The 26,642-nt window shown below is 34.7% G+C and overlaps 3 protein-coding genes across 4 annotated transcripts in view; 2 read left to right on the forward strand and 1 right to left on the reverse strand.

Annotated features, from left to right (window-relative positions):
* LOC127862393 (NIPA-like protein 2) overlaps window positions 1-26,642 on the forward strand; it is a 372,103-nt gene that overhangs the window by 321,532 nt on the left and 23,929 nt on the right. The gene's annotated exons all lie outside the window — the stretch shown is intronic.
* LOC127862403 (adrenodoxin-like protein 1, mitochondrial) lies at window positions 4-19,434 on the reverse strand. The gene is made up of 6 exons (XM_052401497.1): window positions 19,290-19,434; window positions 8,421-8,475; window positions 7,262-7,368; window positions 6,357-6,444; window positions 5,116-5,168; window positions 4-4,430 (listed from the first exon to the last, which is right to left on the reverse strand). Exons 1-6 carry the CDS (start codon window positions 19,432-19,434, stop codon window positions 4,327-4,329), a joined length of 552 nt encoding a protein of 183 aa, XP_052257457.1. The 3' UTR covers window positions 4-4,326.
* LOC127862392 (vasculin-like) overlaps window positions 21,247-26,642 on the forward strand; it is a 52,917-nt gene continuing 47,521 nt past the window's right edge. For both annotated transcript variants that reach the window (XM_052401480.1, XM_052401478.1), the window contains exon 1: window positions 21,247-21,921. The gene's annotated coding sequence lies outside the window, so the exon portion shown is untranslated. The remainder of the gene's footprint in view (window positions 21,922-26,642) is intronic.

The raw sequence follows: 26,642 nt of genomic DNA on the forward strand, positions 1-26,642 counted from the left end.
AAGTGTTTTTCAAATTGTAATATTTCTTTAAATACATATTCAATACAACAAGCATAGACATCAAACCAGGATTTGCCTTATACAAACAAATCATATTTATAAATGTGATTGTTCAACAACATTCTCGAAGATCACAGCATCACTCAAAAATTCATGCAGCAACCTATTAACCAAAAAAGAAAGAATCTGTTCAGTTTATGCTTATTCATCTTATTAAACAGTCGGTAGACTTTTATGTTGACAATAACAACGGGTATGATCGTTAATTCATTGCAATGATACCAACTTAACAAAACATATTTTCACATATCTGGTTTGTTTGACCAGTGCTTTTTGTGGCGTAGCTGTATATGCCTGCTTTTCACCTTAGTCTGACCTTTGTAAGCGACCAATCAATTTGAATATAAAATTTCCCGCTGGTAGGCCGGAAACTTTTCGCAGTAGAAAACGTGAAAATCTACAAACAGATTTCACATTAACATTAATATGTTATTCCATCCACTTTCTATTTTTGGGAAGTAAAAGTGATCAAAATGGATACTACAGTTTGTTTAGCAACGATGTTAACTGCGTATTCAGCATGAAACACTTGTATCTCTAATGATAAGGTTTGAGTGATAGAGCAGTTTCACACTCAATTCTCAACATCAAAACAGAGTGTGTGCCCCTTTACATTAAGAAGAATGACAGCGTTTGTACTTAGAGGCTGTGTTCTCATATTTAATGATTACTATGATATTGCATTCTGTGCACTCAAATTTTTTATATCATATTGTTGTTCAGTAGCCTCATGCACGCTTTGAAGTAAATATTAAAAATTGTTTTATAAATTGAAAAACGTAAATGTTTTAAGCTTGTAACAAGCCGTTATTACAACAGAGGAATTGTTACCTCGCATCCATTCAGTGCATACCAACCCGCAAGGTATAAAGGTCAGTTTGCGATCAGTTACAGAAATGGTTATATAAACGCTATCCCGTAAACTATGTGCACTTGAGGTTTATTTTGATCAAAAAGATACTAAATAAAGATATACGGCGATATAATTATGATATGTCAATCATAGATTTTTAATGTGTTTTCAACAAATGCATGATAAGGACCAATTTTGATTAATTTAATTAGAAACATTTATCCATTTTGACCAATTTATTAAGCATGAGCAAGATGATTCACGATACTATAAATAATGGTATCAAATAAGGTTTTAGGGTTTCTGGCTGACCTATATGCTTTCATTTGTTTTCATGTTTCATGTGTTTTTCTATTCTGTTAATATAGAAATCGGAGTATAAATATCTAATAAAGCGAAATAAGCCACAAAATCTGGTGCAACACCCCGTAATTGATTTGCGTGTGATGCAGCTAAGAACTGAGCAGAAAAAAGGCATTCACTATTTTTGATCCCATTGATATAACTTTTGATCGTTCATAAACACCAACCACAATCAACGCTGTATATCTTTTTCAAACATATTTCTTGTCTCTGAGACTGAATATCCCATTAGTATACTGCTCATCTGTCGAGTCACAATATTTCATAGTTACATGTAATAGAAAATCAAAAACCTTCATTGAACTTAATACATTATAACTATTTCTTTTATTTTCATGATTATATTATTAAATCGTGCTCAAAAGCACCACAGTTTCAATAAGAATACCAAAAAACAGACTTAAATGATATTATAAAATTTTGCTGAATATCACCACAGTTTCAATAAATATGCCCAAAACAGACTAATATACATGCGTTGCCTTGGCTGTAATTTTATCAACTGAATATAAATGTATTGTGGTTAATTTTCCACCTTATGTTTCATAAGACTAAGCTCAATTCAAGTTTTAAAATTCTAACCACAATTATTGATTTGTATCCTAAAATAAAAGCACGGTATTGTTTGAACTCGGGGATATGACAGACGAAACAGTAAAGACTAAATTGTACAGTAGATACATTTAAACATCTTAAATGAAGGGGACATTTCAAATATTCAAATACAATATGAACAAACAAGAGATTGCCAAGCAATATTGTCCTCTATCAGTGAAACTCCACTATTGTCTGAATTTTTTATTTTTATTATTTGTTGCCATAGCAACCAGAATTCTTGACATAGGAACAAAATGAAATGACGTGCATAATCTCCATATTGCCATCTATCCATGTTTGAAGTTTCATGAAAAAATATGAAGAACTTTTAAAGTTATTGCAGGATCAAGAAAAGTGTGACAGGCAGACTGACTGACTGACTGATAGACAGACGGAGTGACTACCATAAGTTCCCTCGGGATTCACCGGTAGGGGACGAAAATACCAAATACATGTACAAAATGATTGTTTAATCTCATACACAAACAGAATATCACAAGAATAATACCGGTAGCTGAAAACACAAGCTGGATGTGATATTAAATACTGCAGGTGAAATGTTGCCGCAAGACAACTGATGCAGAGTATATGCTGTGTCCATCTGCAAGCAATAAGTACACAGGTATACACTGATGACTGTGTGGACATATGAAGACACAGGTGTACGTGAAGCCCAGCACTTCAATCAATGTCCCATTGAAACACGGGTTGATCTTGAACCATAGATAATAACGATACTCACAAACATTCACCAACCAATTCTTAGACTTCACTCTAGTATTAAATTAATAATCACTACTTTAAAAAAATGTCTTGTTCTGAGGGACAATGTAAATATGATCCAATTTTTGGTAATTAAAATAAAAGTATCTGAGCCCATTTTTCTTGATAGCTATGTGGACATCATATCAAATAGCCCCCACTAAGCATTGAACCATGGCATAAGCATCATTGATTTTCCCAACATATATATATGGAAACAGTGGGGTTTTCTTTATCAGGTGTCTATCAATCATTCATTGAGCCTAATACTGGGAGATTTGGGATTCATGCATGTGCTGAAAGTGCTGTATCAGATACGCCTGAGCAGTTTGCTTTTATGGAATTGTTTAAAAAAGGAAGTCTCTCTTAACAACAAGAGCACCGCATAACGGGTGCCACGCTCGGCTGCGAAAGTTTGTCAGAAATTGTTTTTGTTTTTTTTAGAGGTCATAGTGACCTTGACCTTTGACCTAGTGACCCAACAAGAGATGTGTTCGTCAGAAACACAATGCCCCCTAATTTCTATTTATCATTTGGCAGGTATAGAAATCATCTCCCTTTAAAGCTTATTACTTCCCTTGGATTTTGTCCAATCCAACCGGGGCTTGAGGGGGGGGGTCTGTAGACAGTCAAAAATTATGACCAAATCAGACATCACTGACAACCAAGGCCTGTGGTTAATCAAAGAGATCATAGCCAGAATTCATCATGTATCTATGGACATAAGTCCACAGGTATGTAATGAACACTACTATTAACAACTAAGTACATGAAAGAAATGATAATTATATCATTTAAAACAAAACTTTGACAAATCAATCATTTGAGTTATAAATAATCAAAATAAAAAAATCTGTACAGTAACTGTGAAAAGAACTTCAATTCTTGGTAAGGAAATATATAATATGAGATTTATAATTATATAAATTACTTCCCTTGAAAATAATTGTCTCTAACAAATCTCTATTTTTAGTAGCAAATAATTAAAAGCCACTACCGTGACTGTAGATTCACCACTCAAAATGTGCATCTCCATGAGATACAAATGCATGCTAAATACCGGTATATAAAGTGGCTATGTTCAATATTGAATAATTATCTCCCTTTAAAGCTTATTACTTCCCTTAAATGTGTATTTTTTACCGTAGACCTTGAAGGGTGACCTTGACGTTGATCTTTTATCACAATGTGTTTGTCAGAAACACAATGCCGCTTTGATTTATTTAACAAAGATATATACATGGACAGGTCAGATGACTATGTCCATTTAAAGCTTATTACTTCCCTTGACTTTGTTTTTTCGACCCTAGACCTTGAAGGATGATGTTCACCTTGAAATTTTACCACTCAAAATGTGCAGCTCCATGAGATACACATGCATGCCAAATATCAAGTTGCTATCTTTAATATTTAAAAAGTTATGGCCAATGTTAAGGTTATAGCATGACGCCTACGGCGGACGGCAGACGGCGGACGACGAGCTGGCTAAGACAATAGCTCAGGTTTTCTCCGAAAACAGCGGAGCTAAAAATCCAGCTAAGGTGGAAAGTGTTGTCCCTAATTAGCCTGAGCAGACAACACAGGCTAATCTGAGACGATACTTTACGCACATGCATTTAGCCCAGATTTCCCAGATTATGCCTCATTATTCATAAGTCTAGAAATAGGTTGGTAACTACAGTGCTCGGCTGTCAGTGTGGTTGTGGTACATGTCCATCCACGTAGAAGTTACGGGTTGCCTGAGGCAACGTGACTTCAATACCTTCCAGAGCTTTACTCAGTGTTATCTGGCAACCTGCAGAAGAAGTTGTTTAATTTCAGTGATTTTGTATTTGGCATATTGAACAATATTTTGAGGTTAACACTTGCCAATCATACTAACCTTAATTTCAAATTTTGTATTCAGACAACAAAAGACTCTTATCTGCAGATTGATGTTAACTACTTTCAGGATAGTTAACACTTTACCACTTAGATACACATTTGTAGTCCCTTTTTTCAGGATAGTTTTTTACTACTCTTTACCACTTAGATACGTATTTTGACACATTTGTAGTCCCTCAGACAGTTTAATATAATTAAAGACCTTTCTTACTAGATTCAACTTTTAAAGGCTTCATTTCCAACCCTTAGATACTGATGAGCAGCAAACAACATAAAACCTAAACAGACTACGAGTTATTCGCAGGCTGTTCTGTTTTTAACTTTTATGCTGTTTGTACATAGCCATATTTTGCTTCTGAGTGGGAAAGGGTTAACACTTCTGCATGCTTTTTATTGATATCAAAGTTTGTATTCAGAAATGTGGAATCTCTGATATTTACTTCACAAAAAGCTAAACTTCAACATTATTGGAATTTAATCATAAAATTTGTTTGTTTCCGTGATAAAAAAAAAAGGCCTAAAAATTCAAAAACAAAGCAATTAACCAACAAAACATTAGTAATGTGATTAACGTACAATATCAATTTAACCCATACCTAATCTGGAGTTTTCTTTGAGAAATGGTGCCATGTCCAGCATGTCATCTTCCCTGCATAAGTATAACCATATTAAAATATTTGTAATCTGAGAAACTGAAAGAGATCACAATTATCAATTATAGTTGAGCCTCGCTCTGTGAGAAAGGTAATGCATGTGCGTAAAGTGTCTTTCCAGATTAGTCTGTGCGTAAAGTGTCTTTCCAGATTAGTCTGTGCGTAAAGTGTCTTCCCAGATTAGTCTGTGCGTAAAGTGTCTTTCCAGATAAGTCTGTGCGTAAAGTGTCTTCCCAGATTAGTCTGTGCGTAAAGTGTCTTCCCAGATTAGTCTGTGCGTAAAGTGTCTTCCCAGATTAGTCTGTGTGTAAAGTGTCTTTCCAGATAAGTCTGTGTGTAAAGTGTCTTCCCAGATTAGTCTGTGTGTAAAGTGTCTTTCCAGATAAGTCTGTGCGTAAAGTGTCTTCCCAGATTAGTCTGTGCGTAAAGTGTCTTTCCAGATTAGTCTGTGCGTAAAGTGTCTTCCCAGATTAGTCTGTGTGTAAAGTGTCTTCCCAGATTAGTCTGTGCGTAAAGTGTCTTCCCAGATTAGTCTGTGTGTAAAGTGTCTTCCCAGATTAGTCTGTGCGTAAAGTGTCTTCCCAGATTAGTCTGTGCGTAAAGTGTCTTCCCAGATTAGTCTGTGCAGTCTGCAGGGGTAACGATCTCAGCTTTTAGATATTTTTTGTTTAAAAAAAGTCTCTTCTCAGCAAAAATCAAGTTTAAGCAGAAAGTGTTGTCTCTGATTAGCCTGTACGGACTGCACATGCATTAAACCCTGTTTTTTATAGAGCATGACTTAAATGTATAGTGCTGTCCGATCAAGTGAAGACAAAGCAAAAAATAGCAAACATCTGAAAAAGCATGGCTGCTAGAATGCCTCACTATATTAGGTCAGCAACTTAGTAAATGGCTGTCCTATGAATTATAATGCCTTTATTTTGTAGTTTGGCAGGAAAAATTAACGATACAACTGAAGGTGTCCGAAAACTTATAGGAATAACAGTACGCAGTGTTTCAATAAAATACATGTAGGATTAGTATTAAAAGTTTAAGAGAAATGATATTGATGACAAAAAATGAAAAAGTATCATTGCTGAAACTATTCTGTGAACAGTTGGGCAACAAATTGAAAGCATACTATATCAATGTCTATTTGAGTCATTTTGACAAGCACATATAAGTGTTAATCACTCTGTTCATACTCTTCTTTGGGTTCCTGCAGCCTGTCACAGAAGTCCTCATGTACGTACACGTGGCATGTGGAGCAAGCTAGCGACGCCTCACATGCTCCTGAATCAGGCACAGAAATACCAGCATCAGCAAGAAATGAGCCACTTACCCCTTCCCCTTCATATAGACATTTGACAGTTTTGAAGTCCATTAGAAAATTAAATTAAAATAAAGTCCTTTCTTTAAAATATTCATAATTTAATAGCTTCATTTCAATCCTACCATTCTGATGAGCAGCAAAGAGCATAAACCTGAACAGCCTGCCAGTTACTGGTTATATGTAGCCCTTTGCTACTGAGTGGACAGTGTTAAAGTTTAATTGTTGATACAAGTTATTTAATGTTTATTACTAAAATTAAGCATAATATCAGTGTAATAAAAGATAAATTACATGATTGTGGTGTTTTTCAGCAGACCGGAACCATTTTCAAACTCTTCCAATATATAATTAAAACAATTGTTCTCACCAAATTTCATAAAGACAATAAACCTGACTTTAAGATCTGTGTTTAACTAGCAATTATTTACTGACGCCATATAAGGAAAAATGCCCCGCCCACTGGCAGCCATGTTTTTCAACCAACCGGAACCATTTTCGAAATTGTCCAAGATATCATTGGGACAAATCTTCTGACCAAGTTTCATGAAGATTGGACAATAAATGTGGCCTCTAGTGTGTTAACAAGGTTTTAATATCAACATATAAAGCCATATAAGGAAAAATGCCCCGCTCCCTGGCGGCCATGTTTTTCAACCAAACGGGACCATTTTCGAAATTGTCCACAATATCATTGAAACAAATCGTCTGACTAAGTTTCATGATGGTTGGACAATAAATGTGTCCTCTAGAGTGTTAACAAGGAGATAGGAATAATACCTTCTAGTTCAATCCCATATCTATGAGCCAGATACATGACATTGTCTCCAACCTTGCCTTGCACTGGAATTCTCTTGCCACTTTTGTCCACATACGTGATGTTGACTCTGGAAAGATCAGCACATCATTAAGGCTATAACAGATCTGCTGGTCAGGTATCCAAATTTAGACATGTCTCCTTAGTATGCTGAAGAAATTTACCAGTTGTTATTATTATGGACAGAACATTCTGAAATGGATATCAGATTGTATAAAATCTACAGTTTTAAAGTGCTGAATTCATCCAAAGGAAATATGATATTTTTGTCCAACTTTCATCATATAACAAGAAATTCTATGTTGAAAATGACAATTGTCAACAGAAAATGGAAAATTCTGTATCTCAACTTGGAACACACATGAATCCCTAAAATATGTATGCATGTTAGTGCATGTAGTTGACATATTATAACTATATTAATTATTGATTCAACAAAGGGCAAAATTGTCACAAAACCAGGTTTTCATTTTGAAAAAAAAGTCTGATAAAGGGAGACAATTCAAAATGTGCATTGTTTCCCTCCTTGTGTAAAATTCAATCTATTTTTACTTGTGGCGACCTTGATTTCAATTTGAAGAAAAAAAGTCTGATAAAGAGAGACAACTCAAAATCAAAATGTGCATTGTTACTGATTGTTCATAGTTACCCCCCTTGTTTCAAAATCAATCTATTTTTAGTTGTGGCGACCTTGACCTTGGAGATACTGACGTAATTCTTTCGCACGACACACCGTCCAATGATGGTGAACAAATGTGCCAAATGATTATAAAATCTCACAATGAATGACATAGTTATGGCCCTGACAAGCTCATTTATGGCTATTTTTGACCTTTGAACTCAAATTGTGACCTTGACCTTGGAGATATCGAAATAATTCTTTCGCGCGACACACCGTCTAAGTTATGGCCCAGACAACCTTGTTCCGCCAGCCGCCTGCCCATCCGCAAGCCCGCCGACATTCCCCAATCTAATAACCTGCAGTTTTTTCCTTTAGAAAACCTGGTTAATAAATTAATAATTGTTAATTTCTAATTTATTCATAATTATTTTTATTTATTTTTAATTCACAGTTGTACATGATATTATAGAGATAACAGTTATTTCATCCATTTTACTTACATGTCCTCTTCTGAAGCAGGATCTTTGTATTCATACTCTCCATGGCACAGAGAATCTGCAAAGCATTTGAAACATGAAAACAAATGCTGTCCCAAAACAGTGTCCACTATTTATGTGCTATTATCATGGTATAATGTACATTTTTTGCCAGTGCCCGGATGTTGTGACACCAAAGATATATTTGAAACGGAAAACACGCAGCATTTATCAAGTTTATGACCACAAAGATATATTTGAAATGGAATACATGCAGAAGTTATCAAGTTTATGTAAATTTAAGGATGATTTGTTAAAATTAAAACAAAAAATTGGACCCTCCAAAGAAACTAGATTTTCAATTATTTACCAATTAATTTAGTGCAATTAAGTTTTAAACAAAGCTGTTATTTTAAATAACAATAATCTAAACCCAAGTGGTCCGAATGTAATCCCACCCTATTTCAGCATGGAAGCTATCTACATGGAAAATTACAGCATTATACCTCTGTTCAAATTAAAGTTAACGAGCAGAAACACTTTTTCTGTTTTAAGTAACAGTGATCTACTGTGATCTTGACCCCACTGGTCTCAAATGCAATTCAGCCTGTAACATACATACACAAACTTTCAGCACATTATATCCATTTTTACTAAAGTTTAAATCTATGTTTAGCAATAGTGACCTTTACCCAAATGACCCCCAATTTTAAATCACCCCTAGCTTGGCCCACATGTAAGCTTGAGATAGAAGTTGTTGCATGCAAACACTTACTTGAATTTCCTTAATACAAAAAGGGGACTAATTTTGTTAAATGGCAGCTCAGAGTTCTGGGCCTTCGTCGATGACCTAACAAAACAATCCAGTTGTTTGATGACCTAACGTGATCATTCAGAAGACATGAGTGAAGTTTTAATTGAATTATTTTGATTACATTTTTGTGTACCTAAATATCATAAATTCATTTATTTCAAAATTTAAGACAAGAAAACATATTTTTTCCAAATCCAAATATATTTGATTTAAACAGATAATCAACTTTAATAAGTTGAAAAGCTGTTCAGCTTTAACAAGTTGAATACACCCATCTGCCAAATATGACGAGATTGTGTGTTGCAAACAATAAAGAAACATACTCAAGGGAGCTTAAAATGTATACACTATATTTTTGTTACTTAAGTTTCATCAGTTATTTCAGTCAGGGGTTTTTCTGCCTATTTTGGGAAAAGGAGTCTGACCAAATTGGGAATTTTTTATCGACAAAATCGGCCATTTTGGGAATTTTTGCTTCGAGGAAACGGCTCATTTGGGAAAAACATGTGAATTTATCATGCTTTAATAATTCAGTGGCTTAACAAATAAATTTGTTTTTATTTGTTATTTTGTCTTCTTTATATAAACAGATGCATATTGGGCATGTTCAACATTTATTCAAGTACTGCAGTTTTGTTTTTCAGTTTAATACTGTTACACTCTGAGATAAGAACTGAACAGTCAAAACTTAAAGCAGATATTTTTTACCAAAACAAACACTGGTTAGTCACACAAGTTATAAGACACTTCATTCTTAAAAAAAAAAAAAAAAAGAAAAAAAAATTATTTTTTTTTTGGAAATTGGGATTTTTTTTATAATTTCGGTTTGGGATCGGGTCCGTTTGCTTTGGGAGTGCCTCCGTTTTTCGGAAGCGCAGACAGTGCTGAAAACCCCCTGTCAGTGCTTTCAGAAATCTCTGGAACAGTATACTAACTGTTGGCGATTGGGAGTTAGTTAGCTTACAAAACCAAAATTGCAGATTGGTTGTTTGTTGCAGCATAAACTACAGTATACATTTATGTAAAATCAGGCTTTTCCACAGGCTGTTTTAGCATAGCAGCCACACAGTGCCTGGATTTCAAACTAAATTTCACAGTGGCGCTTGTATTTCCAATCATCTTGCAGCGACACTTATCAGCTTTGATCCAAGTTTTAAGTTTTCAAGTTTTTATTGGAACATCGGCAAAATTCCTTTGACCATTCACATATTCAAGTTAACAAATTATAGTCAAAGTGCATCAGTACAATACAAACACATACATAATTATACACATAAATAACTATGTAAAGTGTTCAAACATCATTTACAAAAGTACATTTACATTTTACAGGACAAACAAAAACATACTTACACACATGAATAACTATGTAAAGTGCTCAAACATCATTTACAATTGTAAATGTATTAACAAGTGATGTTTGCATTTGAATAACGATAAATCAAAACACGCACACACTAATCAGTTCAATGTGTAAACGATTTACGGGTCATTTATGGGGGTCAATATGGTGTTTGTCTCCTAATTATTGTAGATGATGATCGATTTTTATCGGTACAGGTAGAGTAATAGCAATTAAAGGTACCGGTATGATCAATTTGTGTGTTTTTTAATTGTTAACAACTATTTCATTAAATTTTCACAGTTTTACCACATTTTCAACTTGTTTACACTTTGTCTGCTTCCACTTTCCCTTTTCCTGAGCCTCGTCAGTTAGCAAATTTTACAAGCTCCAGCCATTGTTAGTTACGCATGTTACAAACGTTATATTGCTTAGAAGGGAAGGCACCTTTATGTTCATCCATTGTCCAGAGAAGTGGTATTATGACTGTAATGTGCGTGCAGTTCATAGGAGGGTTGAATTATTAATGTGCATGTTAATATAAAGTTAAATGTTTTATCAAAGATTTTTCTTTTGCAAAATTTAAGCTTCTAGTCCGATATTATAAGCAAACTTTGATTTGACTTTGATTAAGTAACATACAACCTATTGACCTTCTTACCGTGAGAATACCAATATGGTGTCACACACCGCAACAGGGGATACTATTGTGACTGAACTGTCTCACCCGCACTATTAACACTATATTTAAAACAAGAGGGCCTGAAAGGCCCAAAGTCGTTCACCTGAGATAACAAGATATTATTGAGACAAATCTTCTGACCAAGTTTCACGAAGATCGGAAAATAAATGTGGCCTCTAGAGTGTTAACAAGGTTTTACTATAGCCATATAAGGAAAAATGCCCCACCCCCTGGCAGCCATGTTTTTCAACCAACCAGCATCATTTTTTAACTAGTCCAAGATATTATTGGGATGAATCTTCTGACCAAGTTTCATGAAGAACGGACAATAAATGATGCCTCTAGAGTGTTAACAAGATTTTACTATAGCCTTTTATAGCCATGTAAGGAAAAATGCCCCGCCCCTTGGTGGCCATGTTTTTCAAGCAAATGTAACCATTTTCAAACTCATCCAAAATATTAAGACAAATCTTCTGACCCATTTTTCATCAAGATTGGAAGATAAATGTGGCCTCTAGAGTGTTTTACTATATATAGCCATATAAGGAAAAAAGCCCCGCCCCCTGGCGGCCATGTTTTTAAACCAACCGGCATCATTTTCGAACTCTTCCAAGATATTATTGGGATGAATCTTCTGACCAAGTTTCATGAAGATTGGACAATAAATGTGGCCTTTAGAGTGTTAACAAGATTTTACTATAGCCATATAAAGCCATATAAGGAAAAATGCCCCGCCCCCTGGCAGCAATGTTTTTCAAGCAAAGGTTACCATTTTTTAACTCATCCAAGATATTAGTGGGACAAATCTGCTGAGCAAGTTCCATGAAGATTGGAAAATAAATGTGGCCTCTAGAGTGTTAACAAGGTTTTACTATAGCCATATTAGGAAAAATGCCCCGCCCCCTGGCAGCCATGTTTTTCAACCAACCGGCATCATTTTCGAACTCGTCCAAGATATTATTGGGATAAATCTTCTGACCAAGTTTCATGAGGATCAGACAATAAATGTGGCCTCTAGAGTGTTAACAAGATTTTACTACATATAGCTATATAAAGCCATATAAGGAAAAATGCCCCGCCCCTTGGCAGCCATGTTTTTCAAGCAAACGTAACCATTCTCGAAATTATCCAAGATATCAATGAGACCAATCTTCTGACCAAATTTCATGAAGATTGGACAATAAATGTGGCCTTTAGAGAGTTAACAAGTCAAATGTTGACACCGCACAACGCACGACGGACGACAGACAAAAGGCGATCACAAAAGCTCACCATGAGCACGTTGTGCTCAGGTGAGCTAAAAAAATGATGAGGATATCAGTGAGAAATAAGTTTATTTCGCAAAGGAGCCCATAAATGATAAAGTAAACATTTGTTTCAGCTTTTATTTGTGTTTGAATGTTAAGTATAACTGCGAGAATACAGATGACCAGTATCCTACGATTACTGTGTATCGAGCCGATAAGAAAACAAGTAAAAGAGTGCCTGAATGAATGCCAACAATGCTGCCATAAACAATACACTTTAAAGATTTATTTGATTCCCAGTGGTTTTCCTCGCTTCATTGGGAAGAGGCCCTAGGCTATGGATTTTGGGAAGAAATTGCTCATTTTGGGAAGAATTCTCGCTAAAATTACTGCTTTGGGAAATGAAAAAGCTGGTGTAAGTTAGGATTTTTGGGAAAACTGCATGATTTTAAAGAAATTTTCAATTGGGAAGGGGCCTTTAATAGGCCCATGTTACAACTTACATGTATATAAGGCTGAAAACCCCTGATTCAGGTTATAGTCATGCAAAAATTGTTTATTTACAGTGTGTTTCACCAAGCAAAGCAGATGCCATGCACACCTGCAAATAACATTCACTACATGCGTTGTTTACCTGGTATTGAGACATCACATCCAAAAAGCGAGATTACACATTTGCAATAGGTATTAGGCCAACAAAACTTCAAAAATTCAATTTACTCAACATATTTTTACAAACTGAAACAGTAGTTTAACTTTTTTATAACTTCTACTGTACATTCGTGGCCATAAGTCTACCTCGGCCATAAGTCGAGGGGTATAATGTGGGTAGGAAAACTCGGTTTTTTGCGTTGACTCTGCCATAAGTCGAGGGGTAAATTTCCTCAATATGTCGGACAAGTTTAAGTGACGTTTTAGTCATGCTTCTGAGGGCTTTTGTACCGGCAGTTGACATTTTTTGGATACTAATAATAAGAATATAAAACAAAACATTCAAAATTTCAATCATTTATTATCGTGAAAAATATATTTCATTGTTCAAAATGGTAATAACATATCATTCATTATTTAGAACTAAACATATTTTCACAAATCAAAATTATTATCGAATATCCCATTTAACGTAATAACTTTCAGCGTTCATATAATGAGCAGATATTTTTGAATTCAAATGTTAGTGGTATTAAAGTGAACATGTGGTAAAATCTTGAACGCCGAATTCATAATATGGTCAAAATAATTGTAACTTGCTCACAAATAATCAACACATGAATTTTCCAACACTCGCATAGCTCCCTATTCAACTGATTCATATTCGTAAATCACGCGATACCCGAGGAATATTTTCTGCATTCTGGAAAAACATCTTATTTAATTTATATTTAGCAGATAATCCAAAGTGATTGTGTATTTAATGTGTCCAATCAAACTTTTTTATAATCCAGGGTGAGTGCGTAATTTCATTATAATCAAACAATTAATGAAAACTTCACGCAGATATTTTTATTTATTTACGAAACGATTATGCGTTAATTGTGGGACAGTTGTGAATAAATCAACGAAACCACGCCTTTATACAATCAAAAAATAAACCGTGTGAAGTTGAACAAAAACGATTGGTTAAAGGCGTATCCAACGATCGAGTAATTTTTTTTTATTGTTCAGAAGTAGTTTGTAGCAGAACCGTTGTGCATATCATTATCGGATAACTATTTTAGGAGTGATGCAATAAAGACCAATGATCAAAAGAATGCCGACACTACGCTTTACACTCTGATCTTAGTCAAAAGGACGAGAAGGGATAATTGTTGGCATAAAGACACCTGCACCTGTTGAAAGTTTGTATTTACACGGATTAACTTTAAATGGGTACAAGTGTCCGCGGCTCGATTTTCTATTGTTTTTAGTAGACAACGGAATACAACTAATTGCTATGTATAATTTTCGCCACTTTACAGTATGTCACAAATGTTTAATATTTATTTTTATAAGTTATTTTTACATGTTTTTATTTGGACTTATAACGAAGATTAATGAATTAAAAACCAATGTAAACATGAGTATTTTGTTATCGGCAGACATTTAAGAAAAAGACGAGTCGGTCTTACCATAAACAGTCATATCATTCCTCCGCTCCCAAGATTTTTAACTTTAAAAAACGGCCCAGAAATATGGATTTTTTGTATTTTTATTTAGTACCTCATCCATAAGTCGAGTTGACTTTTAAAGTCAATTTTGGGAGCGGTTTTAGGTCGACTTATGGCCGCAAATGTACGGTATTTATAATTTCACAAGTTTCTGTTTTATCAGTCAATATTCTTTTGAGCAACTTTGACAAGTAAAAGTGCCCAAGAATTGCAAAAACATGAACGTTCGCAATTTATTAAAATAAAATTTCGGCATATATATGTTACTATAAGAAGATTTGATAAAATAAGCATCAAATCGGGAGAGGGTATACCCACTGAACATGTGTATATACTAATGTCATCTATTTGTGTGTGTACAGATTGTTCCATGCAAAATTTTCTGAGTATCGGGAAAAAGTAAAAGAATTTTCTTAAAAATAAATAAAATCCATGAAAGTGTTGTGTATACACTAGCGCAGTGATCTGCTTCAATTTACAATTTATGTGGAAATTTAAAGGGGCCTTTTCACAGATATTGGCATTTTTTAACTTATTCATTAAATGCTTTATATTGATAAATGTAAACATTGGATCGTAAAAGCTCCAATAAAAAATCAAGAATAAAATTAAAAAAGGAAAAGAACATTGCCCGGAGCAGGTTTCGAACCAGTAACCCCTGGAGTCCTGCCAGAGTCCTGAAGTAAAAACGCTTTAGCCTACTGAGCTATTCCGCCGAGTACACATACGTCACGTATTTTATACCTTATATAAGCAATCTTCGTAGTTATACAAAATTTAACGACAAAAACAGAACTCTCCAAATTATTCAATCGTTTCGCGTTGCAACGCTTTATAATTTTTAGGTTTTATAATCGTCAAAAGATGCATATAATGGCTATATTAAAGCATGGTAAATGTTCAGTATTACTGTTTCCTCACAAATATCATAACTAACACGAAAATTTGCGAATCTGAAACAACTTTTTTCAATTTTGTCAATTTACCAAAGCATGAAAAGATCCCTTTAATGAAGATGACCGGAAAAAAGTGAATGAAATAGGGATAAATTTGGATTATTTCAGTTTAAGTAAGATTTTGAAATGCAATTATACATGTTGTTTTCCTCATTTTAGTGGTGACTGTATTTATATTCAAGCGCAGTTATAATAGAGAAACAAAATACTCAGAGTGCATGCATGCAGTGATTTTTTTTGCTTTTCTTTGTTACAGCCTGTGTCATTTGGATTAGGAAAATTAGCGCAATAAACCATGAAATTGGGAAAAATAGCGCGATAAACCATGAAATTGGGAAACATTATAAATATGATTATAAAAACAGATTAAAGTTGCTAAGTTCATGTTTGACAGCATTTTTATATTATAAAGTGTTGCTTTAATGTCTTCTTACAATGAATACAAGTTAGTTAATATGCTTCCACATGCATATTAAACTTGCAATAATCTATAAAAAAAATAAATATACCATTTAATCATAACCTCTAAGTTTAAGAGTATGAATTTAATTCAGCATTTTTTTTAATTCAATATCATATAAAGGTGAAAACATTTGCAAATATTAACAAACACGCTTAAGTGTTCTTGCTGTGTAAATGATGTATTAAATAGAGTTAAAATAATATATTTCATTTGTTTACCTTTCAATATCTTGCACTTGACATCCTCAGTTCCATGCTATTTTAGCAAACTGTAAAGCTTGACAAACATGATAAAGAAGAATATGCATATGAATCTGATTATACACAGATCCAATAACATATAAATCAAAATATGTTTGTCTCTTTTCCTTTTCGAACGATACTCATCTTAATTAAAAGCTTAAACTTTGTGAGTAGACTAACTCAAATTTCCCAACACTGATTTCCGCACATTCACTGTGAAGATTTCTAATAAATATTTGTTGTTTTTTTATCTTAAACGTCGTATTTTGCGTTAAATGACACACGCATGAAATTATTCCCCAATAACCATATGATATCCGTAGTTAATTTGAATGTTATTAACATTTTTGCTGCTCATTGCAAATTTCTTGTCTGCTTGCCGCCATCTTAAACGTGTGTAAAAACAGGCGTAAACAATCGGAATACATCGACTATCGTCGGTATCCTCCGCAATATAGAAATGTGTGGATAGCAACGTTAAATCGTATTTGGCTACATTCCCGAACAATACGTAAGTCAGTTGTCGTTCGGCGACGACTCGACAAGCTCGATCGGCAATCGTGGTACGAAATTAACGCTAAATGACATTGTAATCTTATTGGCTTTCTTGGGAAAATTTTGTCATTTTTGGGAAATTTTGGTAAGATTTGTGGGAAAAAACGTCATTTTTTGCAATTGGGACGCAGCCTAAAATCGGCGGTAATTTTGGGGAAAAAAAATCACTGGCATGTAGTGTTTTTCCCAGGCCATTTTAGCGTGGCGAAAAGCCACGCCGCCCTCCCGGATCGCCACGCTGCCCTTTTTAAAGGCAAATTTCGCCACGCGCCCTTTTTTTCAAAGGCAAATTTCGCCACGAAATTTGCCGCGAAATTTGCCTTACGATCTAACTTGGTCCGCAAAATCAGCTTCCTTGATTGTCTGTGACGCTCCGACTGTGCTTGATTTACTAGAGAGGCCACAACGTCTAATCGACTATATTTAATTGAGCAGATTTAATCTATAACAGTGCTCGATTAGGTCTTACTGGCTGCCCCAAAGCTGTGAATTAGTCATGCGTGAATAACCCCGTGTCAGTATCAATCGATAATGCCGGAGGCTATGTTATACCAAGCGCACTTTTCGCTCGGCAATGTGTACTCCTCCACGATATAATCATTACTTCGGAGACATTTGATGAAAAACTCGATGTTATTCTTGTAGCAATTGTGCTTTGCATGCATTATTCAGTTATATCAAAACATATTTTTTTACGCATAATTACTTTTAAATTCACAAACAAATTTATTCTTTATCGATTTCGTCTTTAAGATAATTAGATCTAATTATTGAAATAATTACCGAGACGTATACCAATTTAACAAAATACTAATCGCGTATACGATTTAACGTTGCTATGCGCACCTGTCGCTTACATCATTTGACATTTTATCAACATGGCGGACTATACAGAATTAAATTGTGACTCGGCAAAAATGGCAAATAACGTCGTAAACGATCGAACTAACGATGGAGATTATACATTAAGAAGGAATAAATGAAATGTCTGTGATAATCAACGATGCATAAAAATGTTTTAGATAGCAACAACATAATTTATTTATTTGTAATCTACTCGGTGGATGTATGTCACGGAAACGAGTGTTTGCATATTGTTAGAGATCAATTTACTCGCAATGTTATTTTAAACATCTGTCGAGATTATTGTTAGAAAATGGGATAAGACAAACATGGTTTCATTTATATGTTAGTGGATCTGTGTATAATCAGATTCATATGCATATATTGCTTTATTATGTTTGTCGTGCTGTACAGTTTATTGAAACAGCATGGAACTTAAATGTTCATTGCAAGGTAAATATATTAATATAAATCATAGTAAGTTAAATACATCTATTACCATTAAATTTGCTTGTTTATATGTTATTTTTTCCACAACTGCTTCGTGGAGCAAATAACATGGAACGTTTTTGCCCTTTTTTGCCTAAACTGCGCGCTAAAATGCCCTTTTTGAAAGTAATGCGCCATGCCCCTTTGCCCTCCTGGGAAAAACACTAGCATGTGACATCATCACCAGAACCATGGTCTTAAATTAAGCTATGCTAGATAATAAGGGAATATTACAATATAAATGTTCCCACAAATCAATTTTACTTTGATGGGTCACCTTATTTAAATGGTTGGGTCACCTTATTTAAATGGTTGCAGGCTTTTTCCGCCCTATGCCACGGGTCCGAAATTCGGCCCCATTCCCAATGCAAATCTGGTTGTTTTTTTCCCAATTGAAAAAAAATTCCCAATTCAAAAAAAATATTTTTTTTTTTTTTTTTTTTTTACCCTTTAAATATATAAGTTGACCTGATCTGGTGTAGAAAATAGAAAGTATTGCATAATTAAATTATCTGTTGCCTTGAATTTGTTTTAAGAACTGTAAAATTTGTTAATGATTATTTAAGACTTTCCTTTTTTTCCTCAAAAACCGGCGCTTCCCGCGATTTTTTTTCACCTCAAAAAGGCCAAGCCTTTTCCCCAAATTCAGATTAAAAAGCCTGCACTAATCACACATGTTCATAAAATTTTGTAAAATTTTAATAATAAGTTATCAAAATAGTCGTTATTTACCAGTTAACGGCTTCTTTGAAATATAAGAAACACTGTTTTAAATAATTTACATGCGATAATTTTTCCCAATTGAGCCAATTTTGCGATTAATTTTTTTCCCAAAATGGGGGTTTTCACGACGCGAAATTCCCAAAATTCCAGTGTGGCGTTTTCCCAAAATGGAGCGGAAAAAGCCTGGGTTGCAGCATATTTAATGTCCAATAGAGCTATTAGCTTATATAAGTAAATAACGGCCATTGGTTAGCGTTTGCTGAAAATTTTAAGCGCAGCTGCACTGTGTCTTGTTATGTAATTATTTAAAAAACTTAACGTGCAAAAAAATCGTCTGCTTTAGTCTAGCACAGATAATGTCATTTACACAATTATCAGATAAAAGCTTACTTGTGAAACCAAAGCACCTAACACAGTTAGTATATGACTCTCTTTGTTTAGATAAAAGTAACTGTCTCCATTCTGTGTTAATGCAAATATTTCGAAATTGTTTTAAGTTACTTAATAAACAAATGACTTTCGTGGGCGCAGCCATTTTAATTGAATTATTTTAATGTGTGATAATCGCAAAAGTAAGGTCATTGTCACTGACAATGAGGGTAAAGTCGCCCGTTCTTAATTTGCAGTGAAAGCTATTTATTGCTCCAATGACTTACATCTAATCCACATGTTAAATAAAGTTGACAAGAGTCAAATTAAGGATAAAAAATAAGTAAAATTATTCAATTGAGGTTTAAGCTTCGTTGGTCCTATGCTAGTAGGTATTGCTTCATTTGTGGAAACCATTGTTGTTCTTTGACTTCAACAAAAGGACCGCCAATCTATACCCGCTCTTATCAATTAAGTTTTTCAACTCTGAGTAAACGCGTTTATAAAGACTTTCTGTTAATTATCCACGCCATGGGCGGAGGGATATTGTTTTGGCGTTGTCCGTCCTTCCGTCCGTCTTTCCTTCCTTCCGTCCGTCCGGCACTTTTGTGTCCGGAGCCATATCTTGGAAGTGCTTTGGCGGATTTCATTGAAACTTGGTATGAGTATATATATGTATAAGAGGATGATGCACGCCAAATGGCATTGTACACCATTGGATAATAAAAGAGTTATGGCCCTTTGTAAAAAAAAAAATGCTTTTTTGAGTGTCAAATATAACACTTTTGTGTCCAGAAGCATATTGGCGGGGGATATCAATTCAACGAATTTGCTTGTTTATTACTGTAGTGTTGTAATTTTTCACCAAAAGTTGTCATACCCTGGACAATGTGTTTTTTAGCTAGAATCTGTACATCTGACAGCAAATAAGGTTAAATAAATAAGATACTAACAAAATTGACGGTGGTTACACACTGGCGCCGCTTCATTTTTTAGATTCATAAATTAACGAGTCAGTTACGCTTCCGAGTTGGCGATAAGGATCAATCGTTTTTAATTATGGCGATAAGAAGATGCAAAGAAGGTTTCATACATGCTTTTTTCAACGTATGTCACATACGTTTAAAAATTGGACGACTAAGTGCGAATCAGTTAAGTTAAATTCAGACATAAATATACAGAAACATACCAGCACGACGCATTTGGAAACGTGCGGACCTTTTTAAGGTTATGAAATGGTTGATTTAAAAAACAATAATGGTTAATGCAGCAACTAGCAATTTGCTGATATTAATGGTTTAATTGTTTGGAAATGTCTTCACCCAGGCAAAATAATTTGTTTCCCTTTTAAAATTACAACTTATAATAGTCTTCTCGTTTCAAAATGGATTGAGTTTGTATGTTCCTGTACATTTGTGGATGAACATATTTTCGCTTTATTGATTTATTTCCCAATTTTTAATTTAAGGCGAAATATTTTAGAAAAAACAACTACTGACTCTCAATTTTTCCATCGTTTAAACAATCACATACATCCGATCCTAAGCGCCACATCGGACATATGAAGTATCAAAAAGACTCAGTTATGATGAATCTCGAAATAGATGTGGCGCAAGGCCATGATATGTCAACGCCTATTATGAATGAAACATAAAGCATTAGCAGTGCAGTCTTAATGATCTAGTGCTTAAGGGTTTTATTTTAACGGTGTTAGCATTTGTTCTTTTGCCGTAAATTTCACATGTTTTTATAATCAAAATATTAGTTCCTTTTGGACCAGTTTCTTACAGACTTTTCAGGTTAGAATATTGAATAATTGATTTATACTGTTCAGAAGTCAGTCTCTTGTGATGATCTTTGGTATGTGTAACACAGTGCAGCGGGTATCTGTGGCACATTCACATACTACATTTCGAGTGATTTGTGAGATTCCGATGACAAAGACCTTACGGAAGTTTATTATGAGAGGATTGTGGGTAAAACCTAGTCGCCATTTTGATAAGAGGAATGATTTTTCCGAAATAACTGGAAACATCATTAAGTCTTACGCGTGTTTAATGATTTGTCAACTGTTTCTAAATATAACACTGAACTAAATAAATTAATAGGAACATGCAGTTTAAATTATGCGCATGGTAGATCTCCAGATCAGCTGTAACAATTATGTAAAAGATGTGACCTTTTAAATTCCTATCACCGCGTTTTTACAACGATTTTTTAAATCATGTTTTGAAAGAACTAATATGACGCTTTAGAAGACATTTTAAGTCTTGTAAAATATTTCATACTATCAGTGGGCTTAAAGCAGCAACATGGCGTGTTGAAAAACCGTCAACAACAATGTTTTAAAACGTTTGTTTACATCGTGAAAAACTACTCAGAACTTTGTAAATAGTAAACAAATATACAGGTAGCCACTGTAAATAATGGAAGAAGACATATTGTAGCACTTATCATCAAGTGAATGCACTTTGTGCTTCACAGGTGGCAATTTGCAATTGTATTTACTTTGTTTTTGGTGCTATTGGACGTTGCCTCAGGTTTTATCAGTCACACATTTTCAATGTGCCTTACTGTGGATTTAACCTGCTCATTCACTGGACATAAATAACAAAAGACACCATAACAAAGACTTGGAGAACCATTATCCTTGGTAAGTATGCAATGATATACCATGTCATTCTTTTCAGCTGGGCGTTTTCTGAGCTGAAACATTAACATTTTGTTAAGGTTTTGAACATTGGCTCTAAATTCAAATTGCTTCCACCTACAACTTGGAAACTTAATATGTAGATGCACCTTGATGAGTTCTTCACGCCACACCCAAATTTTGGGTCACCAGGGCCCTCAATCCATTTTAGGGGAAGCGGGTCGCTATCCATAGCAGGGGGAATTTTCGCGGCGTTTCCCTTTTTGGGGGATTTTTTACTTACTCTCTAATTATTACATTTGTACATGTTTGCACTATATTCATTGTTTTTGTTCATAATTGAGTATGTTGGACAAGATTGAACTAAAATAGAATTGAGATATAATAATCATGAGAAACATTTATCTATTTAAAAAAAAAATATATTTTTTTTTTTTAATGGGAATTTTTTCCCCCAAAAGGGGAAAAAAGTATATACTTTTCAGGTGGGGGAATGCGGCCATATTTCAGCCGTGAATTTGACATATTGAGGGCCCTGGTCAAAGGTCAAGGTCACTGTGACCTTTAAAAAAAATAAAAAATAATTCTGACAAGCTTTCATTTATTCAAAACTGCACCTGTAGCTAAGCGTGGCACCCGTTATGATGTGCTCTTGTTAAGGAATGGGTTACATGGCCCTTGCTATACTTTGGGGGATTGGGGCCGGGGCCCTTAAAGTTTGGGGCGAAAAGGGGAATTTTAGAAGATCTTTACACCAACCATTCAGCACTTAAAATTGCTATATTTTAATGTAATTTACATAAATATACATTTAATCAAAGGTTAATAACACAATACCAGCTGGCAACTAAGGTATAAAAGTAACTTTTTGCAACTATCTTATTTTTGGAACGAAGTATATACTGTTGTGAGACGCCATGACGATTAATGGTTACCTGCACATAAACGTGCGCACAGTATTGATCTATACAAAGCGGGGCTCAAAACTCGCGGGTTTTCGGCAATGTTTCGTTTGCGGATTAAGGTACCGTTATATTGCGCGTTTTTAGCAGCAAAAAAAATCAAGTTTGCGATCGTTGGAAGTTCGATTTGGGATTTTTTTTTTCAATTGGGAAAAAACAACCGGATTTGAATTGGGAATGTGGCCGATATTCGGACCCGTGGCTATGGGCGGAAAAAGCCTGCAGCGATTTTCTTTGTCCAATTGGGAAAAGTACCCATACCGGTCCAATTGGGAAAAATTAAGTCGTGAAAACCTCAAAATTGGGAAAAATTGAGTTGTGAAAACCTCAAATTGGGAAATTGGTTTATTTGATTTTTTGCTCCCAAATACTTTAAAATTGAAAACCAAGTGTTTTCAAGCTTTCAATATTATATTTACCTAGGTTCAAGCCATATAGCTGCAAAGGGAAACTTACTAAATGTTGCATTTAAAAAAAGAAAAACTTAAATTGGGAACTTTTTGGACAGCAATTGGGAAATTGTAGTTTTTTCGTAATTGGGACAGTGCCGTTTACCGGTACTTTATAAAGAAGGAAAAAAATCACTGGCCTGTGATATTTGATGTAAGGCCTAAAAAAAAAATCGTTTGTTTCCACTGACATGGCCAAAAAAATTAGGGTAGGTAGGTAGGCAAATAATTTTATTTTTAAAAATAATTTTTTTTTTTAGAAATTGTCGTACATGGTGCATTTTCTTCTCATGTTTTGTGTATAACTGTATGTACAATAAATTTGATGATGTCTGTAATGCTATATGACTATATTTAAATGCTTTTATGAAATAAAAACTTGCTGTTCATTAATATTGAATGTGTTGCTTTCCTTAATTCCGAGTTTAATGTTGACTTCTGGCAACGGCTTAAATATACCATTTTATGACCAATAAAAGGCATAACTATAACAAGTCACAGAGAGCTTGACCCTCAGTGTCTATAGGGATTCAGTGTTGTTATACGTTCTGGTCCTTTGGGTTCATGCAGTGTATTCTATATTATTTATTATTTATAATATATTAAATACCTCAAAAGCAGTGCTACGGGAACGCCAGTGGTGTTGCATTAAACATTATCACCATGGAAAGACCCAATCAATTCGGATGTGCTTTTATATTTCTTGGATGCAGTTAATGTTCCCAAAGGACCACATTTTCAGATTATATTATGTACTGGTGGCGTGGGGTCTATCTACCCATGAATTTCAGGAACAGAACAGAAAATTTATTACGACTTGTATTATATACATACAATTACACACACACAAATCAATAAACAAGCACAAAATCAAATCACACCAAGCACAGAAAAGCAGAAATTTAATGCTTCTTGTATCAAACTATACTTATAAATTTAAACAAGAAATGTGTTTGTTAGAAACACCATGTCCCCTACTGCGCCGCTTTGAAGCTAAATCTTTGACCTTGAAGGATGACCTTGACCTTTCACCACTCAAAATGTGCAGGTCCATGAGATACACATGCATGCCAAGTATGAAGTTGCTATCTTCAATCTTGCAAAAGTAATTGCAAATGTTAAAGTTGGGGCAAACAAACAAACAAACAAATGAACCAACATACAGGGCAAAAACAATATGTCCCCCACTTTAGCACTATGACTGTGCTTGCCCTGAAAATGATAACATTTTTACTTATTAAATATAACTAGAATTTTGACATGGACAATTATGCTTGGACAGAGACAAATACACTATATATACAGTAGACAAAATGAAAAATGGCTGAACTGTTTGCAGTCAGAAGTCCTACCATAATGATCATCTTTACATTCAGCTGTGAAAGTTGAAGCAAAATTTGTCAAGCAGAGGAGTTGAACACACACAATTTTGTAATAATAAATTCAAAAGTGAAAAAAAAAGACAAAGGACCATAATCCTGCCAGAAATAATTCTAGGCAATATTCATTTCTTGGAGATCCAATGTAAAAGTTTAGTAGAGATGAACCCAGTCGTTAAAGAAGATTTTAAAACATGAAATCTTTAAACTTTGTATTCCATTGTGGAAAAAAAATTGCTATCTTGAATTGCCAATTACAAAACCATCCAGCAAGCTATTAAAACAGTCAGTTGCAGACCATTTGAATGACTTAAAATTGTCAAAACTTTGGCAAAGACACAAACTGGTATTACTTTTTCCTTCAACAGTACAGTCAAGTTACCATTACCGGATCAGTAGCGTAATTAAGTTGTGCTGGTGAAAAACAATGAACGGTTTGAGACTTCTTTAACACCAGTTTGATTAAAAATTACCGTTGCTAACTGATTCAGCACATACTCTTATTTTTACACCAGTGCTCCAGCTAGGCTTAAATCGAAGGGCGCCGCGCCCTGCCCTCCCGAACCTCCGCCCTGCCCCCCCAAACCTCCGCCCTGCCCCCCCCCCCCCCTAAAAAAAAAAAAAAAAAAAAAAAATTTTTTTTTTATTTTTTTTACATATGATAATTCATAAATCTCTTATTACATTGTAATTAGTTTAATCCTCATTGTAGACATTATATTTGAATGGTTTAATAATTATGGGAATAATACAATTATTTATAACATATAAATTAACATGCAATAGAAAGCATTCCAGAAACACCCGCGCGCTCGAATGTGCCCTTTTCACAAAATACTGCGCGTCGAAAGTGCCCTTTTCACAAAATACTGCGCGTCGAAAGTGCCCTTTTGAGAAAAAAGCCACCCTGCCCTTTTCAAATCCTAGCTGGAGCACTGTTACACGCAGACAAAATCTTAAACATCAATCAAAACTGAAATGGACTTTTGCATGCCGAAAGACTACTAAATGGCCTTTAAAATAATGGGTAAACTTCTTACTTTCCAACAGAGTTATAGCAAGTGGCCACAAAAAATGTTCAACCTCGATTTGGAAACGAGACAGAAGTCAACAAAGTCGTATATACATGTCAGCAAAACATACCGAAATGTTTGACAAAGAGACGCTCCAATTACGACTCAATCAATGCGTTTAAATAATAGGCCTTGAAGATGCTTTGTGCAAAATATCATCTAACAATTTCAACTATTTATCGCAAAACGCAGTCTTGAACATCAAAGTGATCCGCTATGCGCAATGATCCGGTAATGGCGCTGGGCGCCGCCATCTTGTTTATGTTGAAAGTTTAATGTACGGCGCCGATAACGTTGAACGCTTATTGAGCGCGCCGAAAATATACGCGGTCCGATTTTTTTCGAATTTTGGGCTAAAAAAAGATTAGGACCGGCGGCAAAAAATTAGGTAGGGTCGGGCCACCGGAAACAAACAACTTTTTTTGTTACGCCTAACTGAAGTCAATAACGATGTCCAACAATATTGATTATTTACACTCAGGGCTCTCGGAAATGCTTAATCAAGCATATTAGTACGCTTGATTAAGCAAAAAGTGACGCTTATTGTTAACCAATTGAGAGTCCCCAGAACTCACCTTTTTGCATAACTGGATTCTTCAAGTCAATCCATTAACAAACAAACCTGTAAAGCAACCTCCTATTTAAACAAGAGCCAACACAATTGATTTTCTTAGTCTTGTTTAAAATTCAATTACTCAAATGCAGTAATGTTTCTTAATTGTCAGATAGTTTTCTCACTTCTCATCCTCTATGGAGCTAAGCCATTATTGACGATGCCAGTGATTTTTTTTGCCAGAAATTACAGCCTATATTCGGCTGCTTCCCAATTGCACAAAATGACGTTTTTTCCCAAAAATTTGA

The sequence above is a fragment of the Dreissena polymorpha genome, chromosome 16 (assembly GCF_020536995.1).
Source record: "Dreissena polymorpha isolate Duluth1 chromosome 16, UMN_Dpol_1.0, whole genome shotgun sequence".
In the NCBI taxonomy this organism is placed as follows: Eukaryota; Metazoa; Mollusca; class Bivalvia; order Myida; family Dreissenidae; genus Dreissena; species Dreissena polymorpha.

Coding starts and splice junctions, on each gene's coding strand:
- LOC127862403 (XM_052401497.1), bottom strand. CDS start 19,434: ATGGCTGCGCCCACGAAAGTCATTTGTTTATTAAGTAACTTAAAACAA. Junction 8,476..19,289: donor TAGGTGCTTTGGTTTCACAA/GTAAGCTTTTAT, acceptor AATGCTTTGCAG/ATTCTCTGTGCCATGGAGAG. Junction 4,431..5,115: donor CAAAGAAAACTCCAGATTAG/GTATGGGTTAAA, acceptor CTTCTTCTGCAG/GTTGCCAGATAACACTGAGT.